Raw genomic sequence first — 17,467 nt, 5'->3', positions numbered from 1 at the left:
AGTGCTGGGGAGGAACCCCAAGCCTCCGGGGCCAGATCCAAGCCAGACGGGGGCCACGTCCAGCCCCCAGGCCCTCAGCCCCCCCCCCCCCCGCGCTTTGGCAGAACAAAAGGGCCCAGCCAGCACAGAACGAAACCATCAAAAGGCCAGTTTCCTGCGTCCCGCTTGCAGCCAAAGATTCACGCTCCGACGGGCCCCGTGTGCGACCGGCCCAGCCCGGCAGCTGCGGCTCGTCCCTCCGCGAGCTGCGCCCTGGGCTACCGCCGGCCCGAACCCGCCGGAGCTGTTTGCTTCCCCCCCGGGGCAGAGCGCTTTGGAGAAAACGACTCCCCCCCCGGCGTGTCCGTCACACCAGGAGTCCCCCCTCACCCCCTCAGCTGGCGACCCCCCGGGAGGCTGACGCTCCCCAGACCCACTGGGCAGGGGCCGGGGCTCAGAGGCACACAGGGATCCAGCCTCCTCTCTCGGCGTGAGTGGGGGACGTGGGCCTCTCCATCCCTGCTCACTTCCGGGGGGACCGCGGGTCCCAGGGCTGAGATATAACTCTTGGGGGAGGGGCACCCTTTCACGAGTCGGGGGAGCACGTGGGCCCCCCCCCTCGAACCCAGCTGGGCCTCAGCTCCAGCCCTGGCCTGGCGGTTGGGCCCCCTCAGGCCTGTAATCTCCCCCCCCGAGCCATGGCGCAGCTGGTTCAGCACGTGCGGCTTTTCCGTTTCCCCTTCTCAGGTGCTCGCCCCACCAGGGCTCGGGGAGCAGGGCCCCCACACGCTCCCCGCTGCACTACCCAGAGCTGAACAGGCCTCCGGCCCAATTTAAAGGGATAGGGGGCAGGACACGAACCCCCCTGCCTTACCGAACCCAGCTGGGTCCCATGGCAAACTCCTGTCTGCTTTGCCCTTCAGTCATCCCCAGCGCCCTCGGAAGGACCCCATCGCCCTCCCGCTGAGCACGGGGCCAGTCTGCCACACAAAACACATGTATGTACATGCACGCCCGTAGCCTCTGTACGCACACGCCCACCCGTGCACACAGGCCCACCCCGTGTGCACACACACACCCATGCATGCCCACCCCATGCACACCCACCCTGTGCACGCACGCCGCCCACCCATGCACACACATCTCTCACACACGCACCCGCCCGCATGCACACACACGGCATTAACGCCACTTTCTCCTGGGCGGGGGGAAGCCGCCCCCACCGTGCTGCGGATACAGAGTCTCCTGCTCCAGCCTGGGGAGCGCTGCGGGGGCCCAGGTGAATAACCGGGCACCCGCACGGCTCCCCTCTGCAGATCCAGGATGAGCCGCTTTCTGCAGATCCGGCACCAGCCGCTTTCTCCCCCGCAGCCTGAGGAGCCGGGCCGAGAAGGCAGGAGAGGCGAGTTCTTCGCAGCCTGCAAGCCGAGCTCCGCGCCAACCCTTGAATTTGATCTGTGCGCTGGAGCGCCCGGGTCCCTCGCCCGGCCACAGCCAGGGAGCTGCAGGGGCTGTCAGGGCTGATCCCCTCCCCCCGAGGGGGAGTTACAGATGCACCAGGCCCCGCAGGAGCCCCGCCAGCAGGCACTGACCTTTGGGACGCTACCCCCGCCGGGCAGATGCTGCCGGAGCCTCTCGCCAGCGAGCAGCAGGACGTGCCGTGTGCGTGCGGAGCCAGCCCGAGCCCCGGGGAACGGCCGGAATGGAGTCCGCCCCAGAGCGCTTACGGGACCCCAGGTACGGGGCGGCCAGGCCGGGGGCAGCGCTGGTCTGGCACGGGGCGGGGGCGGGCAGAAGACTGTAGCGGATCAGGGCGAATCCCCCTTCCCCACGTCCCAGGGCAGGGCCCGTCTCTCAGGGGAGGGCTGACTATTCCCAGAAGCAAGACGGGTCCTCCCGCGAACTTCCCCAGGACAGCCCCCCGCCCCACAGCCCCTGGGGCGCCCCCCGCCAGGCCTCGCCAGAAACTCACCTTCAAACCAGCGATGGGCCCCCTGCTCCAGGGGAACTTGGCTGAGACCTGCCACGCTCATTTCACCGGGGTCCCTGGCCCCGGTCGGTTGCGGCTGCCCCGGGGAGGGGGGATGAATCAGGGCTGCTTGTCAGCCGCCCGCGGAGGCCAGCAGCGCTGCTGGCAGCCACAGGAGTGCTGCACCGTTAGCCCTCGTGTCCCTGGCGGGGTGAGCCTGGCCCAGGACAAGTGACGGGTTGAGAAGAGCTGGGGAAGCAACTCTCCCCTGGGATCCCTCCCCCCCGGTGTAGCCAGCCCCCAGCCCCAGTGCGGAGCTCACTGGGGCCTTGTGTTCCTGCAGGTTCCCCCCTCAGGTGATCGAGCTGCTGATTAAGAATTACAGCCTTCCCCTGGCCTGCGTCTCCAAGCCGCCCACCTCGCTGCAGCTGCTGTACCGTATGTGGGGAGCCGGGGGGGGGGGGTGTCACAGAGCAGCCCTGCCCTCTGGCGGCGGGTCCCTGACTCTCAGCCCCTGGCTCCTGGTTGTGGGTGAGAGCAAGGAGGGGGAGGCACCCGGCCCAGAGGACAGGGCAGAAAAGGCACCGTGTGCAGAATAAATGTGGTTCCTTGCACCGCGGCATGTGGGGATGTGCACCACCCAAAGAAACACGCTGCCGGCTGTGAGGAGCTGGGGGGCTCTGCCAATCAGCTGGGCATCTGAATCTCTCCTGGGCGGCCGGCCAGGTGCTCAGGGGACACTGCCCAGGGTTGAGCTAGGGGGCCCAGGCCTGGGTTTGCCCCCCGCGGTACGGGAGGGCTCAGGCGCTGGAAGGGAGGGCCGGCTGGGGGGTCTCTCTGATGCCCTCCTTCCCCTGCAGAGCTGGACCCCATCGAGCTGTCCATCCAGGCCCTCATGACCTTGCTGACGCTGCTGGCGGTCGCCATCTTCCTGGAAGAAGCCATCTACCTGTCCAAGAAGATCCGCTGCCTGGTCAAGATGAGAACCCTCCTCTGGAGCAGCTCAGCCCCCACGGTGAGCCCCGGCGCCCGGCGTGCAGGGAGGGGAAGGCACCGGGGTGCTGGCGGGCACCGGCAGCCTCCCGCAGGGTCCCCGCTGCGCTGCTGGACGGGGAGGAGCCGGAGCTGGGTTGCGCAGGAGCCAAGGGCGAGGCCGGGCAATTCCGTTCATGTTAGAGGGGGCCCTGAGCTGCCCACGTGGCTCCAGCGCAGGGCCGGGTGAACGCATCCGTGGGCCCCCGTCGTGTAGTCGTCACCCCTCCGAGTGGGGCCGAGACCCTAGGAGGCCAGCGGGGTTACCCTGTCGGCACGCAGGTCCCCCCAAGCCCGCTGCAGGGCGTCTTTGCATCGACGCAAAAGACCATTCTAGGCGCTAGGAGCCAGAGGCTAAAGGAGGCGGGTGCGCGGTGACGCGCTGCTCCGGCAAGAGCCGCAGGGAGCTTTCACGAGCCGGCAGGGACCCGGGTTGCAACAGGACAGCACCCGTAAGGAAAGCGACGTTCATTTCACCGCGGCGAGGAGCAAAGTGCGTTCTAGGCAGCCCTGGTTTCTACTGTACCAGGAGAGCCTCGCGCTACCTAGTGAATCAGCCTGTTTCTGGACGGCCTCCCTCCATTACGAAACATAAAACGGCTCAGCTCACCCGGGCCGTGACCCTTGGGCCCCAGGATTACACAAGGCAGGCGCTGCCGCGTTCAGGAAGGACTTTGGAAGCGAGCAGGGCTGGCTCCTGCCTAGCCACAGACCTGCAGTGAGGCAGGAGAGTTTTCTGTGGGGGGGACCGGGGGCTCTCTAGCGTCAGGCTGCCCCACACAAATGAGAAAAAGTGGAGGGGCTTGTGTTGTTCGCCTCACCCGTTGTGCCTGGAGGGGGGGGGGGGGAGGATCCAACGTTACTGGCTTCTTTTTAGAAGAACAAAGCAAAAAAACTAAGCAAAAGCCCTCTCCCCCCCCCAAAACGGGCCGTGGCGCTTGGAAATAGCACCGCCAGGCCCAGCGAGCCCTGGGAAGAAGCCAGCGTTTGTGGCTCACTTTAGCCGACTTTTCCGACAAGAGATGACGGCGGGTCAGCGGTTGGTTCTGGGGAACGCGGTAGCGGCCGCCCGCGTGGACCGGGAGCGTGCCTGCTCCAAGCGGCAAGGCCGGGGCTCGGCTCCCTGCCTGAGTCCGAGAACTCGGGAAAGGCAAAGCCCGTGGCTGTGGAAACGGAGTCCCGTTCTCCGGGGTGCCTGGGATTGTGCCGGAGCTGCCTGGGCCTGCTAGCAGAACCTGCCCTCCCCTACCGAGCATGTTAACCTCTCGCTGGGGTCCCCACACCTCCCTTGCTCGGCATTGTCCACTCAGGCCACCCAATTCCTTCTCAGGGAGGGGGCGCAAACGGAGGCCCCCAGCATCCCTAACCCGGCCTGGCGGAGGCTTCTGGGGGCGAGATCTGGGCCATGCTGCCGACTCCCGGCCCACATAGCACCAGCCCCTTCTAGCAGCCAGCTCTGCATTCACAGCTTTCCCCCTCCCTCCCCTGTGGCTAGCAGCCACGGGAATGCTGGGAAATGTAGTCTCTTCCCTGCTCCAAGACCAGCTCTCTAGGCAGGGAGCCGGCCAAGGAGCTACAGCTCCCGGGGTACCGGGGGCTCCCCCTCCTGCCCGGCAGAGTCTCACTGCATAGTACAGTGGGGAGCGTGTCTACACTGCAGTGTCTTTCCAGAACAATGGCCATTTTTCTGGAAAAACAATATTGCGTCCACACAGGGCCGGCTCAAGCCATTCCTGCGCCCCGGGCAGCGGGCGTGCAACGCATACGTGGCTCTGCCCCCAGGCGCATGCGTGGCCCCGCCCCCCAGCACGCTGCGCACCTTAAAGCTGCAATTGGGCACCTGATTGAAGCTCTAAGGGGCACGGCCCCTGGCCCCGGGCGCGCGGCGCCTGATGGCAGCTGTAAGAGGTGCCGTGCGGCCAGGCACATGGCGCCCCTTACAGCTGCCATCAGGTGCCCCGGGCAGCTGCCCAGGTAGCCCGCCCCTTAATCCGGCCCTGCGTCCACACTGCCCTTGAGTTCTTTCGACAGAAAGTCGAAAAACGGAGGGGGTTTTCCAACGGCGGTAAACCTCATTCTACAAGGAAGATGCCTTTTTCCAAAAAAGCTTTTTGGAAAAAGGCGTGTGGGGATAGGGTTGCCAGGTGTCCAGTTTTCACCGGACCGTTCCTGGTTCCCCATCTGGTAAAAAAAAAAAAACAAAAAAAAAACAAAAAACCCAGGAAATACCGAACATGTGAAATGTCCAGTATTTTCTGTTTCCCTCAGATGGAAGCCGGGCGGGGACATTTTCCTCTGGTGCATCTGGCAAGGGCAGGGGAGTGAGATGTGCGGGGCCATTTAAAGGCACAGCGCCTTTTTTTTTTTTTGGGCCCATCAACTTTGTTTTTTTTGGGGGGGGGGGAGCTGGTGTTGTTGTTCAGTATTTTTTGTCAAACCATCTGGCAGCCCTATGTGTGGATGTACAAGAGGGAATTCTTTCAAAAGAAGAGGCCTCAAGGAAATCACACAGGTGCCCTGATGGCCATTCTGTCCAGACTAATCACAAGTGAAATGCGAGACAGCATCCAGTCAATGTGGACGCTATCTTTCGAAAAGGCACATCGCTTTCTCGTTGCGCTTTTGCGGTGTGGACGCTCTCTTTCGAAAGAAGCTTTTCTGGTGGATCTCTTCTAGACATAGGTGGGACAGATACGGGGCCCTTCCGAGTTTGGCCTTGGTGCCAGGGAACAATTGGCTCGGTGGTAAAACCACTCGCGACCCAGAGTTCGGGGCACTGCCCGTGTCCAGGGAGCTGGGAGCTGTGTGGGGGATGGGCTGCTGAGACCTCTCTAGAGCAAAATGCAGCTCCCCAGAGCTTGGATTGTAACGGTCGTGGTCCAGGGAGATCCAGGTTTGGGTGCGGGCCCAGCGGTGCGGTTCGCTTCGCCGCCAGCCCCAGGGCCTGCGAGGGACCCGGGCGGGAGCATGCTCTGTGCCTCCTGTTCAGCGGCCCCTCCTCTCTCTCAGATGATCTCCGTGTTCTGCTGCTTTGGGCTCTGGATCCCACGCGCCATGATGCTGGTGGAGATGGCTATTGGCACGTGAGTATCGCTAGCACCCGGCGGGCTTGGATTGAACCAGCCACTCCCTGCCTAGCCAAAGGATTAAGATGTGTGAGGGCCCGAGGCACGAAGACCGTGTGGGCCCCCACCCCGTGAAAAGCAGGGACCTACCTGATTGCATTCATAGAACCACTCCGCTCAGTGTTTGCACGCCGCACGAGTAACAAAGCAGGGCATCTTGTGCCTTTGGGAATGGCTCAGTTTTCCCACATGGAAAATAAACCAGGTTAGATGTCATCCGTACCATGTCACTGCTAAGCTGGAGTCACACGGATCAGTTGTTCAGAGACCCCCAAGTGGATCTTTCATCTCCCCCGACTTTCTGAAACGGGACCATTATGCCCCCTAACCTCCGGAGATCACGTTACAGTCCCGTTTTTCTACCGGGGAAGCAAAGCTGTCTGAACGCCCACAGGCACCGTTCCAGACAGCAACAAGTAAAGGAAAGAACCCTAACCCGAGAGAACATTATTCTGCATAGCCAGCCGGGAGAACTGATCTGAAACAGTTTGTCCCGGATCACGTAAGCTCTGAAAAAACGTTGCAAGGACCCCGATGCATGCCAGTGTCCGCCAAAGGTAAGGCTGTCAAAGCAGGAGAAAGACGCCGTTTTACCGAACACCTGAAATCGTTAGTCCCTAAAGCTTAATCTGAGTGTACAGCATCACGGTCGGTTATGAAGCCCAACGAGAACATCGTTTTTCCAAAAATCCTGCAGGGAGAGTGAATATCTATCACTTCATTCTACCACTGCCCTTCGTCATCAGGGCCCGACCAAATTCACGGGCATGCAAAACGTGCCCCGGACTGTACACTCCGGTGTCCTCCCGTGAAGTCTGGCCTTTTGTGGGCTTTTCCCCTACACTCTACAGATTTCCTGGGGGAGAGCAGCGGTTCTCAAACTGGGGATCCGGGCCCAAAAGGGAGCGGCAGGGGGTTATTTTAGGCAGGTCACGGTGTGGCCACCCTGACTTCTGTGCTGCCTTAGGAGCCGGGCAGCTGGTGAGCGGTGGTTGGACTGCGGGCAGGGTGCCCCGCTCTGTAAGCAGCATCCGGCCAGCAGCGGTGCAGAGGTGAGGGTGACAATACTATAACCCCCATACATTACCCTTGCAATACCCCCCCGGCCACACACAACTCATTTTGAGGTCAGGATCCCTACAATCACACCACCACCACATTTCAGATTTAAAAAGCCTGAAATGTGCCAATTTTTAAAATCCTAGGACCACAACGTTGACCTAAAAGGACCATGGATTTGGCAGGGCCTGACTCCTCATGGCTGTGTCTACACTGGCACCCCTTTCCGGAAAAGGGATGCTAATGAGACCAGTCGGAATTGCAAATGCCCCGGGGATTTAAATATCCCCCGCGGCATTTGCATGAACATGGCTGCCGCTTTTTTCCAGCTTGGGGTTTTGCTGGAGAAAAGCGCCAGTCTAGATGGGATCTTGCGGAAAATAAGCCCTTTCCCGCAAGATCCCTTATTCCTACTTTCAAGTAGGAATAAGCGATCTTCCGGAAAAGGGCTTATTTTCCAGAGAATCACGTCTAGACTGGTGCTTTTCTCTGGCAAAACCCCGAGCCGGAAAAAAGCAGCAGCCATGTTCATGCAAATGCCGCGGGGGATATTTAAATCCCCGGGGCATTTGCAATTCCGACTGGTCTCATTAGCATCCCTTTTCTGGAAAGGGGTGCCAATGTAGACACAGCCCTCCTGGGTGTAATGGAGGGGAAAAACAAGTCTCTGGAACTGAAAGGCCTCTGAAGCTAAATCTCTCCCACTTCTATAGCTCTCTGGGCTTGGCTCTGTTTTATCCCCCATCTTGGCTTGGGTGTTCGAGGTCCGTTAGCCCAGGACAGCAGTGGAGTCCACGTAGGCTGCAATTCACTGGTGACATTCATAGCTGAGTTTGCTGGGGCTGGCAGCTGCAGCCCCGTGTGAACAGAGCCACATCAGTCTATGCCAGGGGAGGGGGAAACACGCAGTCTGGGGTAAATAGCTGATGGGCTTTCAGCCAGTGCTAAGGTGTGGGGGGGAGGGGAGACCTCTGCTAGGAAGGCCTTTTATCAGCTGAGCAGGGGTAAAGAATCCCTGATCCCAGTAGACCGGCAAGAGCTCACACTAAGATCCCAAGGCTGGAATGGGGAGGTAGGTTCCACCAAGGGCTCGGGTGGGGGGGAAGAGGGCTGCAGTCTGGCATGCTGGGATGGGGGTAAATAATGCTGCATGAGAGGGAGGGTGAGCGGCACCAAAGGCCTTGACACAGTGGATGGAGGCGTAACCCCCTCCCGAGCCTCGCGCTCCCCTTGTGTTTTGCAATCACCAAATGACGCTGGAAAAAACAGGAAGAGGAGGGGGGAGAACAGGTCAGGCAGGAGGGGAGGGGAGAAGCCTTAAGCCCGGCTAGCCCAGCAGAGAAAGCAGCAACTGAAACCTGCTGCCCAAGCCCCAGGAGAATTTTCCAGCCCCCAAATTGGCCAGGGCCCCACTGCTGCTCTGGCAGGCTGGCGTGCTGCAGGGCGGTGGGGTTTGCCTCTCCTCCAGCTGAATTCCCTGCTCCCCGGGCTGCCCACAGGTACTTCGGCGTCTGCTTCTACCTGCTCATGCTGGTCATGGTGGAAGGCTTCGGCGGGAAGGAGGCCCTGCTCGCCGCGCTGAAGGACACGCCCATGGCGATCAGCACCGGGCCCTGCTGCTGCTGCTGCCCTTGCTGCCCACGCATCACCATGACCAAGTGAGGCAACCGGGCAGGGCCTGGGGCGGGGCTGGCTGGGAGGAAAGCTGGTTCCACAGCCCCTTCCCTGGATGAGAAGCCGGGCGCTGGCTAGAGCAGCTTCCCCAAGAGGTGCCCCGAATCCCTCTCCCCCTCTGGAGGCGCACGGCCCGCTGCCTGCACGTGGCTGGGCTCTGCTGGCACGGCCCCCAAAGGAGGGAAGGGGCGACCGACGGCTCCAATCCACCCGTGCGCGCCCGCTCTGCTGGCTGGATCCCAGGGCAGGCGGGGGGTTAGCCACGGCCACGCCTCGCCAGTGCACAGGGACTGCCTGCCCATGTCCCTTCTGCCTGCCCAAGCGGACCCAGTTGTCACCCCGCGAACCCCCTTAGAGCAGGGGGCACCCCCACAGCCCAGTCCAGCCATTATCTAGTCCACGTGCCACAACCCCAGACACTCGACTGACTGAGGCACCAAGGAGAGCAGGGACCACCCTGCTGCCCAGCTAGTGCCACCGCTGGATCCCGCAGGCCCGTGAGTCTCTACCTCCAGCCCCTGCCCCAAAACGGTCACTGTCTGCCACCGCTGCACACACCTTGTTCCCAGGCTGTTTCCCTACCTTCCATTTCCAGCCGGGGGCCATGGGGGACGTCTCTCGGCGAGCCGCGCAGCTGGGATCCGTCCCCCACGGAGACCACATGGACCAGGCTGGGGCTGAGCCATATACGACAAACCTACGGGCGTTCGAGAGCTGGGACCTGCCTGCTGGGGCTCAGGGCTTCTGCCCCATTTGTGCTGAATCCCCAAGCCCAGCCGGGGGGCTGTGGGGCAGAAGCCCCTACCCCAGCACCAGGCTGCAAGGCTGAGCTCTCCCTCCGCCAGGCAGATAGGTGGAGAATGCAGGCAGCGGGCGGGGTAGGAGCTACCCGTTTGGCTGGCCCTGGGCGTGACTGTGCTGGTGCTGAGCCCAGCCTGCTTCTGCCATTTACCAGCCGCCTCTTTGGGCTCCCGCCCCGGCTGCCATGCGGATTGGGAGGAGCCCCCATAAACCCCTGCATTCTCCTCCGCCATCGGGCCCCTCCCTCCTACTCGCCTTCGCTGCGATACCTACAAAAAGCGTGAGCTGTCTTGGCTCAGTTTCCTTTCTCCCCTCCGTCGGTCTGTACCTAGCCGTTGTCTGGCCTCGTACGGAAACTGTCCGCGCTCTGGCGCAGGGGCCGGCTTTTGGTCTGGGGTTTGTCCAGCACCTAGCACCACGGGGTGCAGCCTAGGACGAGGGCTGCCAGGTACCCCCCCAAGTCAAACGCAAGGTGTAGGACGATTCACAAGGCAAGGTCCCTGCCCCGAGAGGCTGCCAGCCAAGTCCCTGCGGGGCCAGTGCCAGGGAAGGGCTGTTACAGGATGGGGTTTGCATTTCCGGGAGGGGGACCAAAGGGGCTGTTGGAAGAGGTAAGAAGCAGGCCCGGGAGGCTGGGATCAGCAGTTTTGGGCTCCGGCTTGCAGGGCACTCCAGTGTCATTTGACAGTCTGTTCTGCTGTCCTCGCCGGGGCCTGAGGGCAGGGCCAGGTGGCAAGGGGAGACAGGCCGGGTAAAACACAAACACACAAGGAAGACACTCTGGGGCCTGGCGTTGTCACGGACGTCTTGCTCTGTTGTCGTCGTAGGAGGAAACTTAAACTCTTTCTTCTGGGCACTTTCCAATTCGCCTTCCTCAAGACGGCCAGCGTCTTCGTGGGGCTGGCCCTGGCTGCAGATGGGAACTATGATCCGGCCGATGTAAGTCCAGACCCTTCCCCCAGCAAAGCGGCTGCTCTGTTGATGAGGGACTTGCCCTGGTTGGGCTCGCTGGGCTGCAAGAGTAGGCTGTGTCCCTGAAGGCAGGGGGCCCTGGGTCGAGGGGGCGCGGAAAGCAGGGCACACAAGGGGCAGTGAGGCCAAGGAGGCCGGCGGGGGAGAAAAGCCAACCTGGCATAGCTTCCACCTGGCAGCAGGGGGTAGGAGAGAGGAGTTGGGTGCCAGCTGAGCCCTACCCCTGTCTCGGGGCCACCGTCACAGCTACAGCAGGGTGACGGGGTCCCTGGCTGAGCATGGCAGGTGGTGGGACAGCAAGTTGAGGGGACGGCTGTCTCACTCCAAGTCTCCATCTTGCCCATGCCCAAGGGTTTCAAGGCAGCATGTGTGTGCCCCACCCTGGACACAGCACAGCCCTCCTAGTCTGGCCTGGAAATCCCACCCACGCTGCTTTCGCTTCTGTCTCGCCCAGATCTCAGCTCAGAGCGTGGCCCTCTGGATTAACACCTGCCTGGGGTTCTCCACCATCTTTGCGCTGTGGGCCCTTGGGATCCTGTTCCGCCAGGCGAGGGTGCATCTGAAAGAGCAGAACATGGGGGCCAAGTTCGTTTGTTTCCAGGTAACGTTGCTTGGGGGGCGGGGAAGAGAGCACCGTTAGCAGTTTCCTGGCTGCAAAGGGGGCTTCTGTTTGGTGTTGTGAACCGGGGCCTTCCAAGTTTCCTTTACCCCACACGTGCAGCCTGCCACGTCCTGGCAGGTGGCTACCCCACAGCTGGCTGCCTCTCGCTTCTCCTGTCTTGAAACTACCTCCTCATCTCAAGAACATGAGTCTTCAGGTGCAGAACGAGGACAGGACTGGCTCAATGTCTTCTCCACAAGTAGCCCTGCCACCAGCAATGTGAGCAAGCAGCAGCAGGACAGAGGGGGGTGGATTGAGACAGATACATCTGCCATGGGGTCCTTCACCTGCTTGGCTAGAATCACAGAACACGAGCCCTGGAAGGGCCCCCGAGAGGTCATCGAGGCCAGTCCCTGCCCTCACCTGGCACAGAAAAGGCAGACACGGAAAAGGAACAGGATATAAAAATGGAGAAACTGAGAGATTCCTTTGAGGAAGCAGGGATTTAATTAAAAAAAAAAAATACAAGAAGGGCAAGAATGGTGGATGGAGAAGAAATGGGGAAGAAGATTCTATGAAGTCTCTGGCGAGGGCAGAGGATAAGGCGCTACTCGAAAGTTACAGCAGGCTCAGTGAGGGACTCGTCTTCCGACTTAACTCCTTGCTGTAGTTTGAATAATAATTTCTAGCTAGCGACTAGACTCAAAGATGGGCAGTGTAACACCTGCAGGGCGCAAGAAACAGTTCCTCACCTGAGATGGGGATGTAAGGCGCATGCCTGGGAAAGACTGTATCAGGACAGTAGGCTAACAGTACGAGTCCCTCTGCTCCTTGAGCTAGGGAGGCCAAGCGTATGGAGGCAAGTGACTAGGTAAAACGAGAAAGTTACCATTGATAAGGATGGGGCGAGACACTGGATACTGGCAGGACCAAGGCAGAAGGGGAGGAGAAAGGGATGGGGTTAAAATCAGTGTGTCCCATGGAGACGAGACAGGGTAGGGCTTGTCTACATTGGGAAACCGACCTGCAGATTTACACCTCCGCAGGTAGGCCACTCTGTGTGGAGACACTGCTCCAGTCTAAGTGACTACTGTCACGTCAAACCGCTCTGATGGCTTTCTTTGATAGGATAACAAACCCTGTGGACAAGGGCAGCGGGGAAGCGGTAGATGTGGTATATCTGGACTTTAGGAAGGCATTTGATACAGTCTCACATGAACTTTTCATTAAACTAAGGAAATAGAAGCTAGATGGGGCTACTATAAGGTGGGTGCATAATTGGCTGGATAACCGTTCCCAGAGAGTAGTTCTCAATGGTTCACAATCATGCTGGAAGGGCATAACAAGTGGGGTTCTGCAGGGATCTGTTTTGGGTCTGGTTCTGCTCAATATCTTCATCAACGATTTAGATAAAGACTTTGGGTGTGTCTAGACTACAGGGTCTTTAAAAAAAAAAAGTGGCCTTTTTTCAAAAAAACTTCCCCTGTATCTAGACTGCTGCCACATTCTTTCAAAAGTAAATTGAAAGAACGCGGCAGTTTTTTTCAACCACAGAAAACCTCGTTTTACGACGAAGAACGCCTTTTTTCAAAAGTGCTCTTTCGAAAAAAGGCGCTATGTAATGCAAACTGTACTTTTTGAAAGAGCATCCAGCCTGCCTGGGTGCTCTCTCGAAAAAGCGGCTTGCTTTTTCAAAAGTACTGGTTGTAGTCTAGATGCTCTTTTTCAAAAGAGGCTTTTTCAAAAGTATCTTTCAAAAAAGCTTCTTTCAAAAGAGGCTTGCAGTCTAGACATAGCCATAGAGAGTACAATTATAGAGTTTGCGGATGATCCCAAGCTGGGAGGAGTTGCAAGTGCTGTGGAGGAAGGGCCATAATTCAAAATGATCAGGACAAACTGGAGAAATGGTCTGAGGTAAATAGGATGATGTTTAATAAGGACAAATGCAAAGTGCTCCACTTAGGAAGGAACAATCCGTTTCACACATACAGAATGGGAAGCGACTAGAAAGGAACACTACAGAAAGGGATCTAGGGGTCAGAGTGGACCACAAGCTAAATAGGAATCAACAGTGTGACGCTGATGCAAAACCAAACAAACATGATTCTGGGATGCATTAACAGCAGTGCTGTAAACAAGACACAAGAAGGCCTCAACTGGATTATTGTGTCTAGTTCTGGGTGACATTTCAGGAACAATGTGAAGAAATTGCAGAAGATCCACAGAAGAGCAACAAAAATGATTCAAGCTCTAGAAAACATGACCTAGGAGGAATGATTGAAAGAACCAGGCTTGTTTAGTTTAGAAAAGAGAAGTCTGAGAGGGGACATAACAGCTTTCAAGTATCTAAAAGAGTGTCACAAGGAGGAAGGAGAAAAATTGTTCTTCTTGGCCTCTGAGGATCGGACAAGAAGCAACGGGCTTAAATTGCAAAAAGGGAAGTTGAAGTTAAAAACTGGAATAAATTGCCTAGGGAGGTTGTGGAATCTCCATCACGGGAGATAATGAGCAGGTTAGACGGACATCTCTCACGGGTGGTCTAGACAGTGCTTGGTCCTGCCATGAGGGCAGGGGACTGGACTCGATGACCTCTGAGGTTCATTCCAGGTCTATGATTCTATTCCAGTAGGATTGCTGCGCTGGTCTAGGGCTGCTGCTTGACTTGCACATACAGAAAAGGCCTAAGTCACAGTAAAGCTGGCAGGGATTGCAGAGGTGGGGTGTTTGAACAGAATGGGTGGAGGAGGCACGAGGTTTGTCTAGTTTTTCCAGGTGTAAATGGAAACCATTGAACTTCCCACTCTTTGTCCCCCATTTGCCTCAACCCCAACCCATAAGCTGTTTGGGGATCCCTCATGTTTGCTGTCAGCTCTCTCATGCCTACTGCTTCTGGTCCCAGATGCTCCTCATCCTGTCTACGGTGCAGCCAGCCATCCTCAGCATCCTGGGCAACGGCGGACAGATCGCCTGCTCCCCGCCACTGTCCTCCAAGACGAGGTCACAGCGTGAGTACCAAGCAGCTCTGGTCCCACTTAGCAGAGACAATTGAAGGAAGAAAACGGGCCCAGGACAGCACTCGGCCCCTCTCTGCACAGCCCAGATGGGCCAAACATATTTTCACCCACCGCCTTTCTTTAAAATAGGAGATGCTCCTTTTATGGGCATTCGGTGCAGGGATGTAGAATTGCCGTCTTCCCATTGCGACACAGCAAAGACCACGGTCCATTGTACCGCCGTGACGCAGCACACTCGGCATACGTACCTTTGCTCACCAACAAAAACCAGCCTTTTGACGTACTGCATCCAGTTCTAAGCCCCCCACCACCACAGAAAGGATGTGGACGCATTGGAGAGAGTCCAGTAGAGGGAAACCAAAATGATGAGGGGGCTGGAACACATGATCTATGAGGAGAGGCTGAGGGATTTGGGCTTGTTTAGTCTGCAGAAGAGAAGAGTGAGGGGGGATTTGAGAGCAGCCTTCAACTCCCTGAAGGGGGGTTCCAAAGAGGATGGAGAGAGGCTGTTCTCAGTGGGGGCAGGTGGCAGAAGGAGGAGCAATGGGCTCAAGTTGCAGTGGGGGAGGTCTAGATTGGATATTGGAAAAAACTATTTCCCTAGGCGGGTGGGGAAGCACTGGGCTTGGTTCCCTAGGGAGGGGGTGGAATCTCCATCTCTAGAGGTTAAGTCCTGGCTTGACCAAGCCCTGGCTGGGATGATTGAGTTGGGTTGGTCCTGCTTTGGGCAGTGGGGCTGGACTCGATGACTCCTGAGGTCTCTGCCAGCCCCGGGATTTTATGATTCTAAGTGGAAATGGTCAGTTGAGTCAGTCCAATGGCCGGTGTGTTTTCCCTCCTCTGGTGAATTTCTTAAGCCAGCTTCTCTTCAGCAGTCTTGTAAAAGCAGGACTGCATTGCCTGCGGGACTTGGTCCCTGCCTTGGGTGAGCGACAAGGCAGTAACTAGGCCTTCCTCCCTAGCTAGGCATAGTCTCTGCTCACTTGAAGGGAAGTGAAATTCTACGTCCGTAAACAGCAAATTAACCCCAGAATCAGATATTTTGACCCCTCATTTGGCAACTGCTGGGAGCTAGTGAATGCTGATAACATGCCGCTTGAAACCCCACCATTGTCCTGGCTGTGAGCGACTGGGAAACACGCTCAGGAAAGGCGCATCAACTAACTCCTCCCCCTCGTGATGTATATTCCAGACATGAACATGCAGCTGCTCATCTTGGAGACCTTCATCCTCACGGTGGTGACCCGGATGTACTACCGAAAGAAGGACGACAAGGCAGGCTACCAAGCTTTCAGCCCGCAGAATGGGAACATGGAAATCAAAGCTTAGAGAGGAAGCAGCGCTGCCAGAAAGGAGTTTCTGGCACAAGGAGCTTTTCCCCCATTGCCAAAACACGTTTCCTCTGCAACTTCAAGAGGATAGAATATTTCCCTAGGTAGCTTGAAGCTTCATTTGGCAAGTCGCCTATAGGAGTTGACATCCAGATGGTAGATGGGTCTGAAATCCAAAGGATACCTACCAGAGTTTCTGTAAATTAGCCGCTTAGTGCAGGGACATGGTCTGTACAGTGCCTAGCGCACCTCAGGTGCTGGATAAATACAGAATAAACGATTCAGGCACTTCGGCTCGGCTCACTGCTGTGAAGACAAATACTGCTGTTTCCTTTAAGCCTCCCTTTGAGGACAAACGTGGGCCAAAACGTTGCCTCCTCTGGTCTCCAAAAGAGCTGAGGGGGTCGGAGCTTGGCTGCCACTTCCCTTGTTTAGCTGAAGAGGGATATTCCAACACTGGGGCGCACAAATGCGCCAACGCCCTCAGGAGAAGTGCAGCCCTCTGTACAAACGAATCGCCCCACCTGTTCACTTCAAGTGTGGAAACATCAGGACTTGTCACCGTTCGAGCACTGCTCATTGGAGGTCTTCAGAGAGAGGGGTCTTACTACCCCAGTTTGTGGGAAAGCAAACACTCCGATGGCCTGAGTGAGTTGTCCAGGTCTCGGGATGTTAGAAAGCGGGTAAGAGAATAGACAAGTAACCACATGCATTTCTACTGGTTAGTCGACTATTCTATAGTCCCTGGGGGCGGGGCCGACTGCCAGTGCGCACCAGCCCCATTCCCGAGGAGCCCCCTGCTGCCGCCTCTGTATTAAAGGCAGCAGCACGGGGTGCCAAGCGGAAGCCTATCTGCTAGGGGAGTCAGTATAAAAACCAGCTTTTCACGCAGACCAACTGCTGCTGTCCTGCACTTCCACCTCGAATACAGAGGCAGCAGCGTGGGGTTGCAACAGCCCCTGTCCTCGGGCTGGTTTGAGATCCCCACGGGCAGATAGCAGCCTCTGCCCATGGCAAGCCTGGGGCCCTGGCTCGCCGCAGGCAGATGCTGCTCTGCAGGAGGCGGAGAAGCCTCTGTCTTCAGGGAGCTAGGAACCTGCAGCTGACAGGGGCTGCTGCCGCGAAGCAGTTTCTGCCTGCACCAGGCCCAGACTCGCTGTGAGCAGAGGCTGCTTCGTGGCAGCCTCCCCTGGCATCCCTCCATCCTCCCCTGGCATCCCTCCATCCACCTGCTGCCTCTGATAGAGGCAGCAGCATGTGGGAGAGGGGGCAGGAGGCCCAGCAGATCTGGTGCTGGGAAGAACCGGCTTTTAAGGGAAGCTTTTAAGCCAGCACAGGCTCCTGCTTCCCTCTCCTTGCTGCCTCTGATAAAGAGGCAGCAAGAGGGAGGGGGAATGCAAGTAGGCGAGAAGATGAACCAATACGCCTAGGCTTATTGGTTAATCGTACATTCGACTACTCGTTTACATCCCTATCAGACACAGAACAGAGAACCCAGGTGTCCTGACTCCAAGGCAAGTCTGTGTTCCCTTGGCTGCTGCTGCCGCTTTTCTGACTGCAAAGCAAACAAGGCATAGACTGTATGTCCCCTCTGCTAGTAGGGAACAGAGCAGCTGCCAGGCTGGAATTAAAGAGCAGCTTTGCCCTAGCTGAGCTGTAGAATACAGTCTTAAGTAACTGGTAAAGCAAAGTGGCATGAACGAGAGCAATACATGGCACATTTGGTCAGTAGCTCTGTGCCAGTTTCGCATATCAAAGGAGAACTGGTGGGAAATCGATGAAGAAAGGCCGTGACTTCAGGAGTTTTCTGGGCATGGTTTTATCTTGGATCTTTTCAATATGGGACGGCAGAACTGGAAATCTAGGGAGATTAAACCCACTCAAATTAAGGAGAGAAAATATCTGGCACT

General features: G+C 57.8%; 1 protein-coding gene across 1 annotated transcript; it reads left to right on the top strand.

Moving 5' to 3' along the window:
- The first annotated feature begins 1,435 nt into the window (after positions 1-1,435).
- On the top strand, positions 1,436-15,850 carry SLC51A (solute carrier family 51 member A). The gene is made up of 9 exons (XM_075938219.2): positions 1,436-1,716; positions 2,292-2,386; positions 2,809-2,963; positions 5,990-6,063; positions 8,664-8,822; positions 10,467-10,578; positions 11,066-11,212; positions 14,112-14,217; positions 15,419-15,850. Exons 1-9 carry the CDS (start codon positions 1,682-1,684, stop codon positions 15,553-15,555), a joined length of 1,020 nt encoding a protein of 339 aa, XP_075794334.2. The 5' UTR covers positions 1,436-1,681; the 3' UTR covers positions 15,556-15,850.
- The last annotated feature ends 1,617 nt before the right edge of the window (positions 15,851-17,467 follow it).

The sequence above is a fragment of the Pelodiscus sinensis genome, chromosome 10 (genome assembly GCF_052426305.1).
Source record: "Pelodiscus sinensis isolate ZL-2025 chromosome 10, ASM5242630v1, whole genome shotgun sequence".
Classification (NCBI taxonomy): domain Eukaryota; kingdom Metazoa; phylum Chordata; order Testudines; family Trionychidae; genus Pelodiscus; species Pelodiscus sinensis.
The sequence above is the reverse complement of the archived record's forward strand: the minus strand, read 5'-3'. Positions and strand labels throughout refer to the sequence as shown.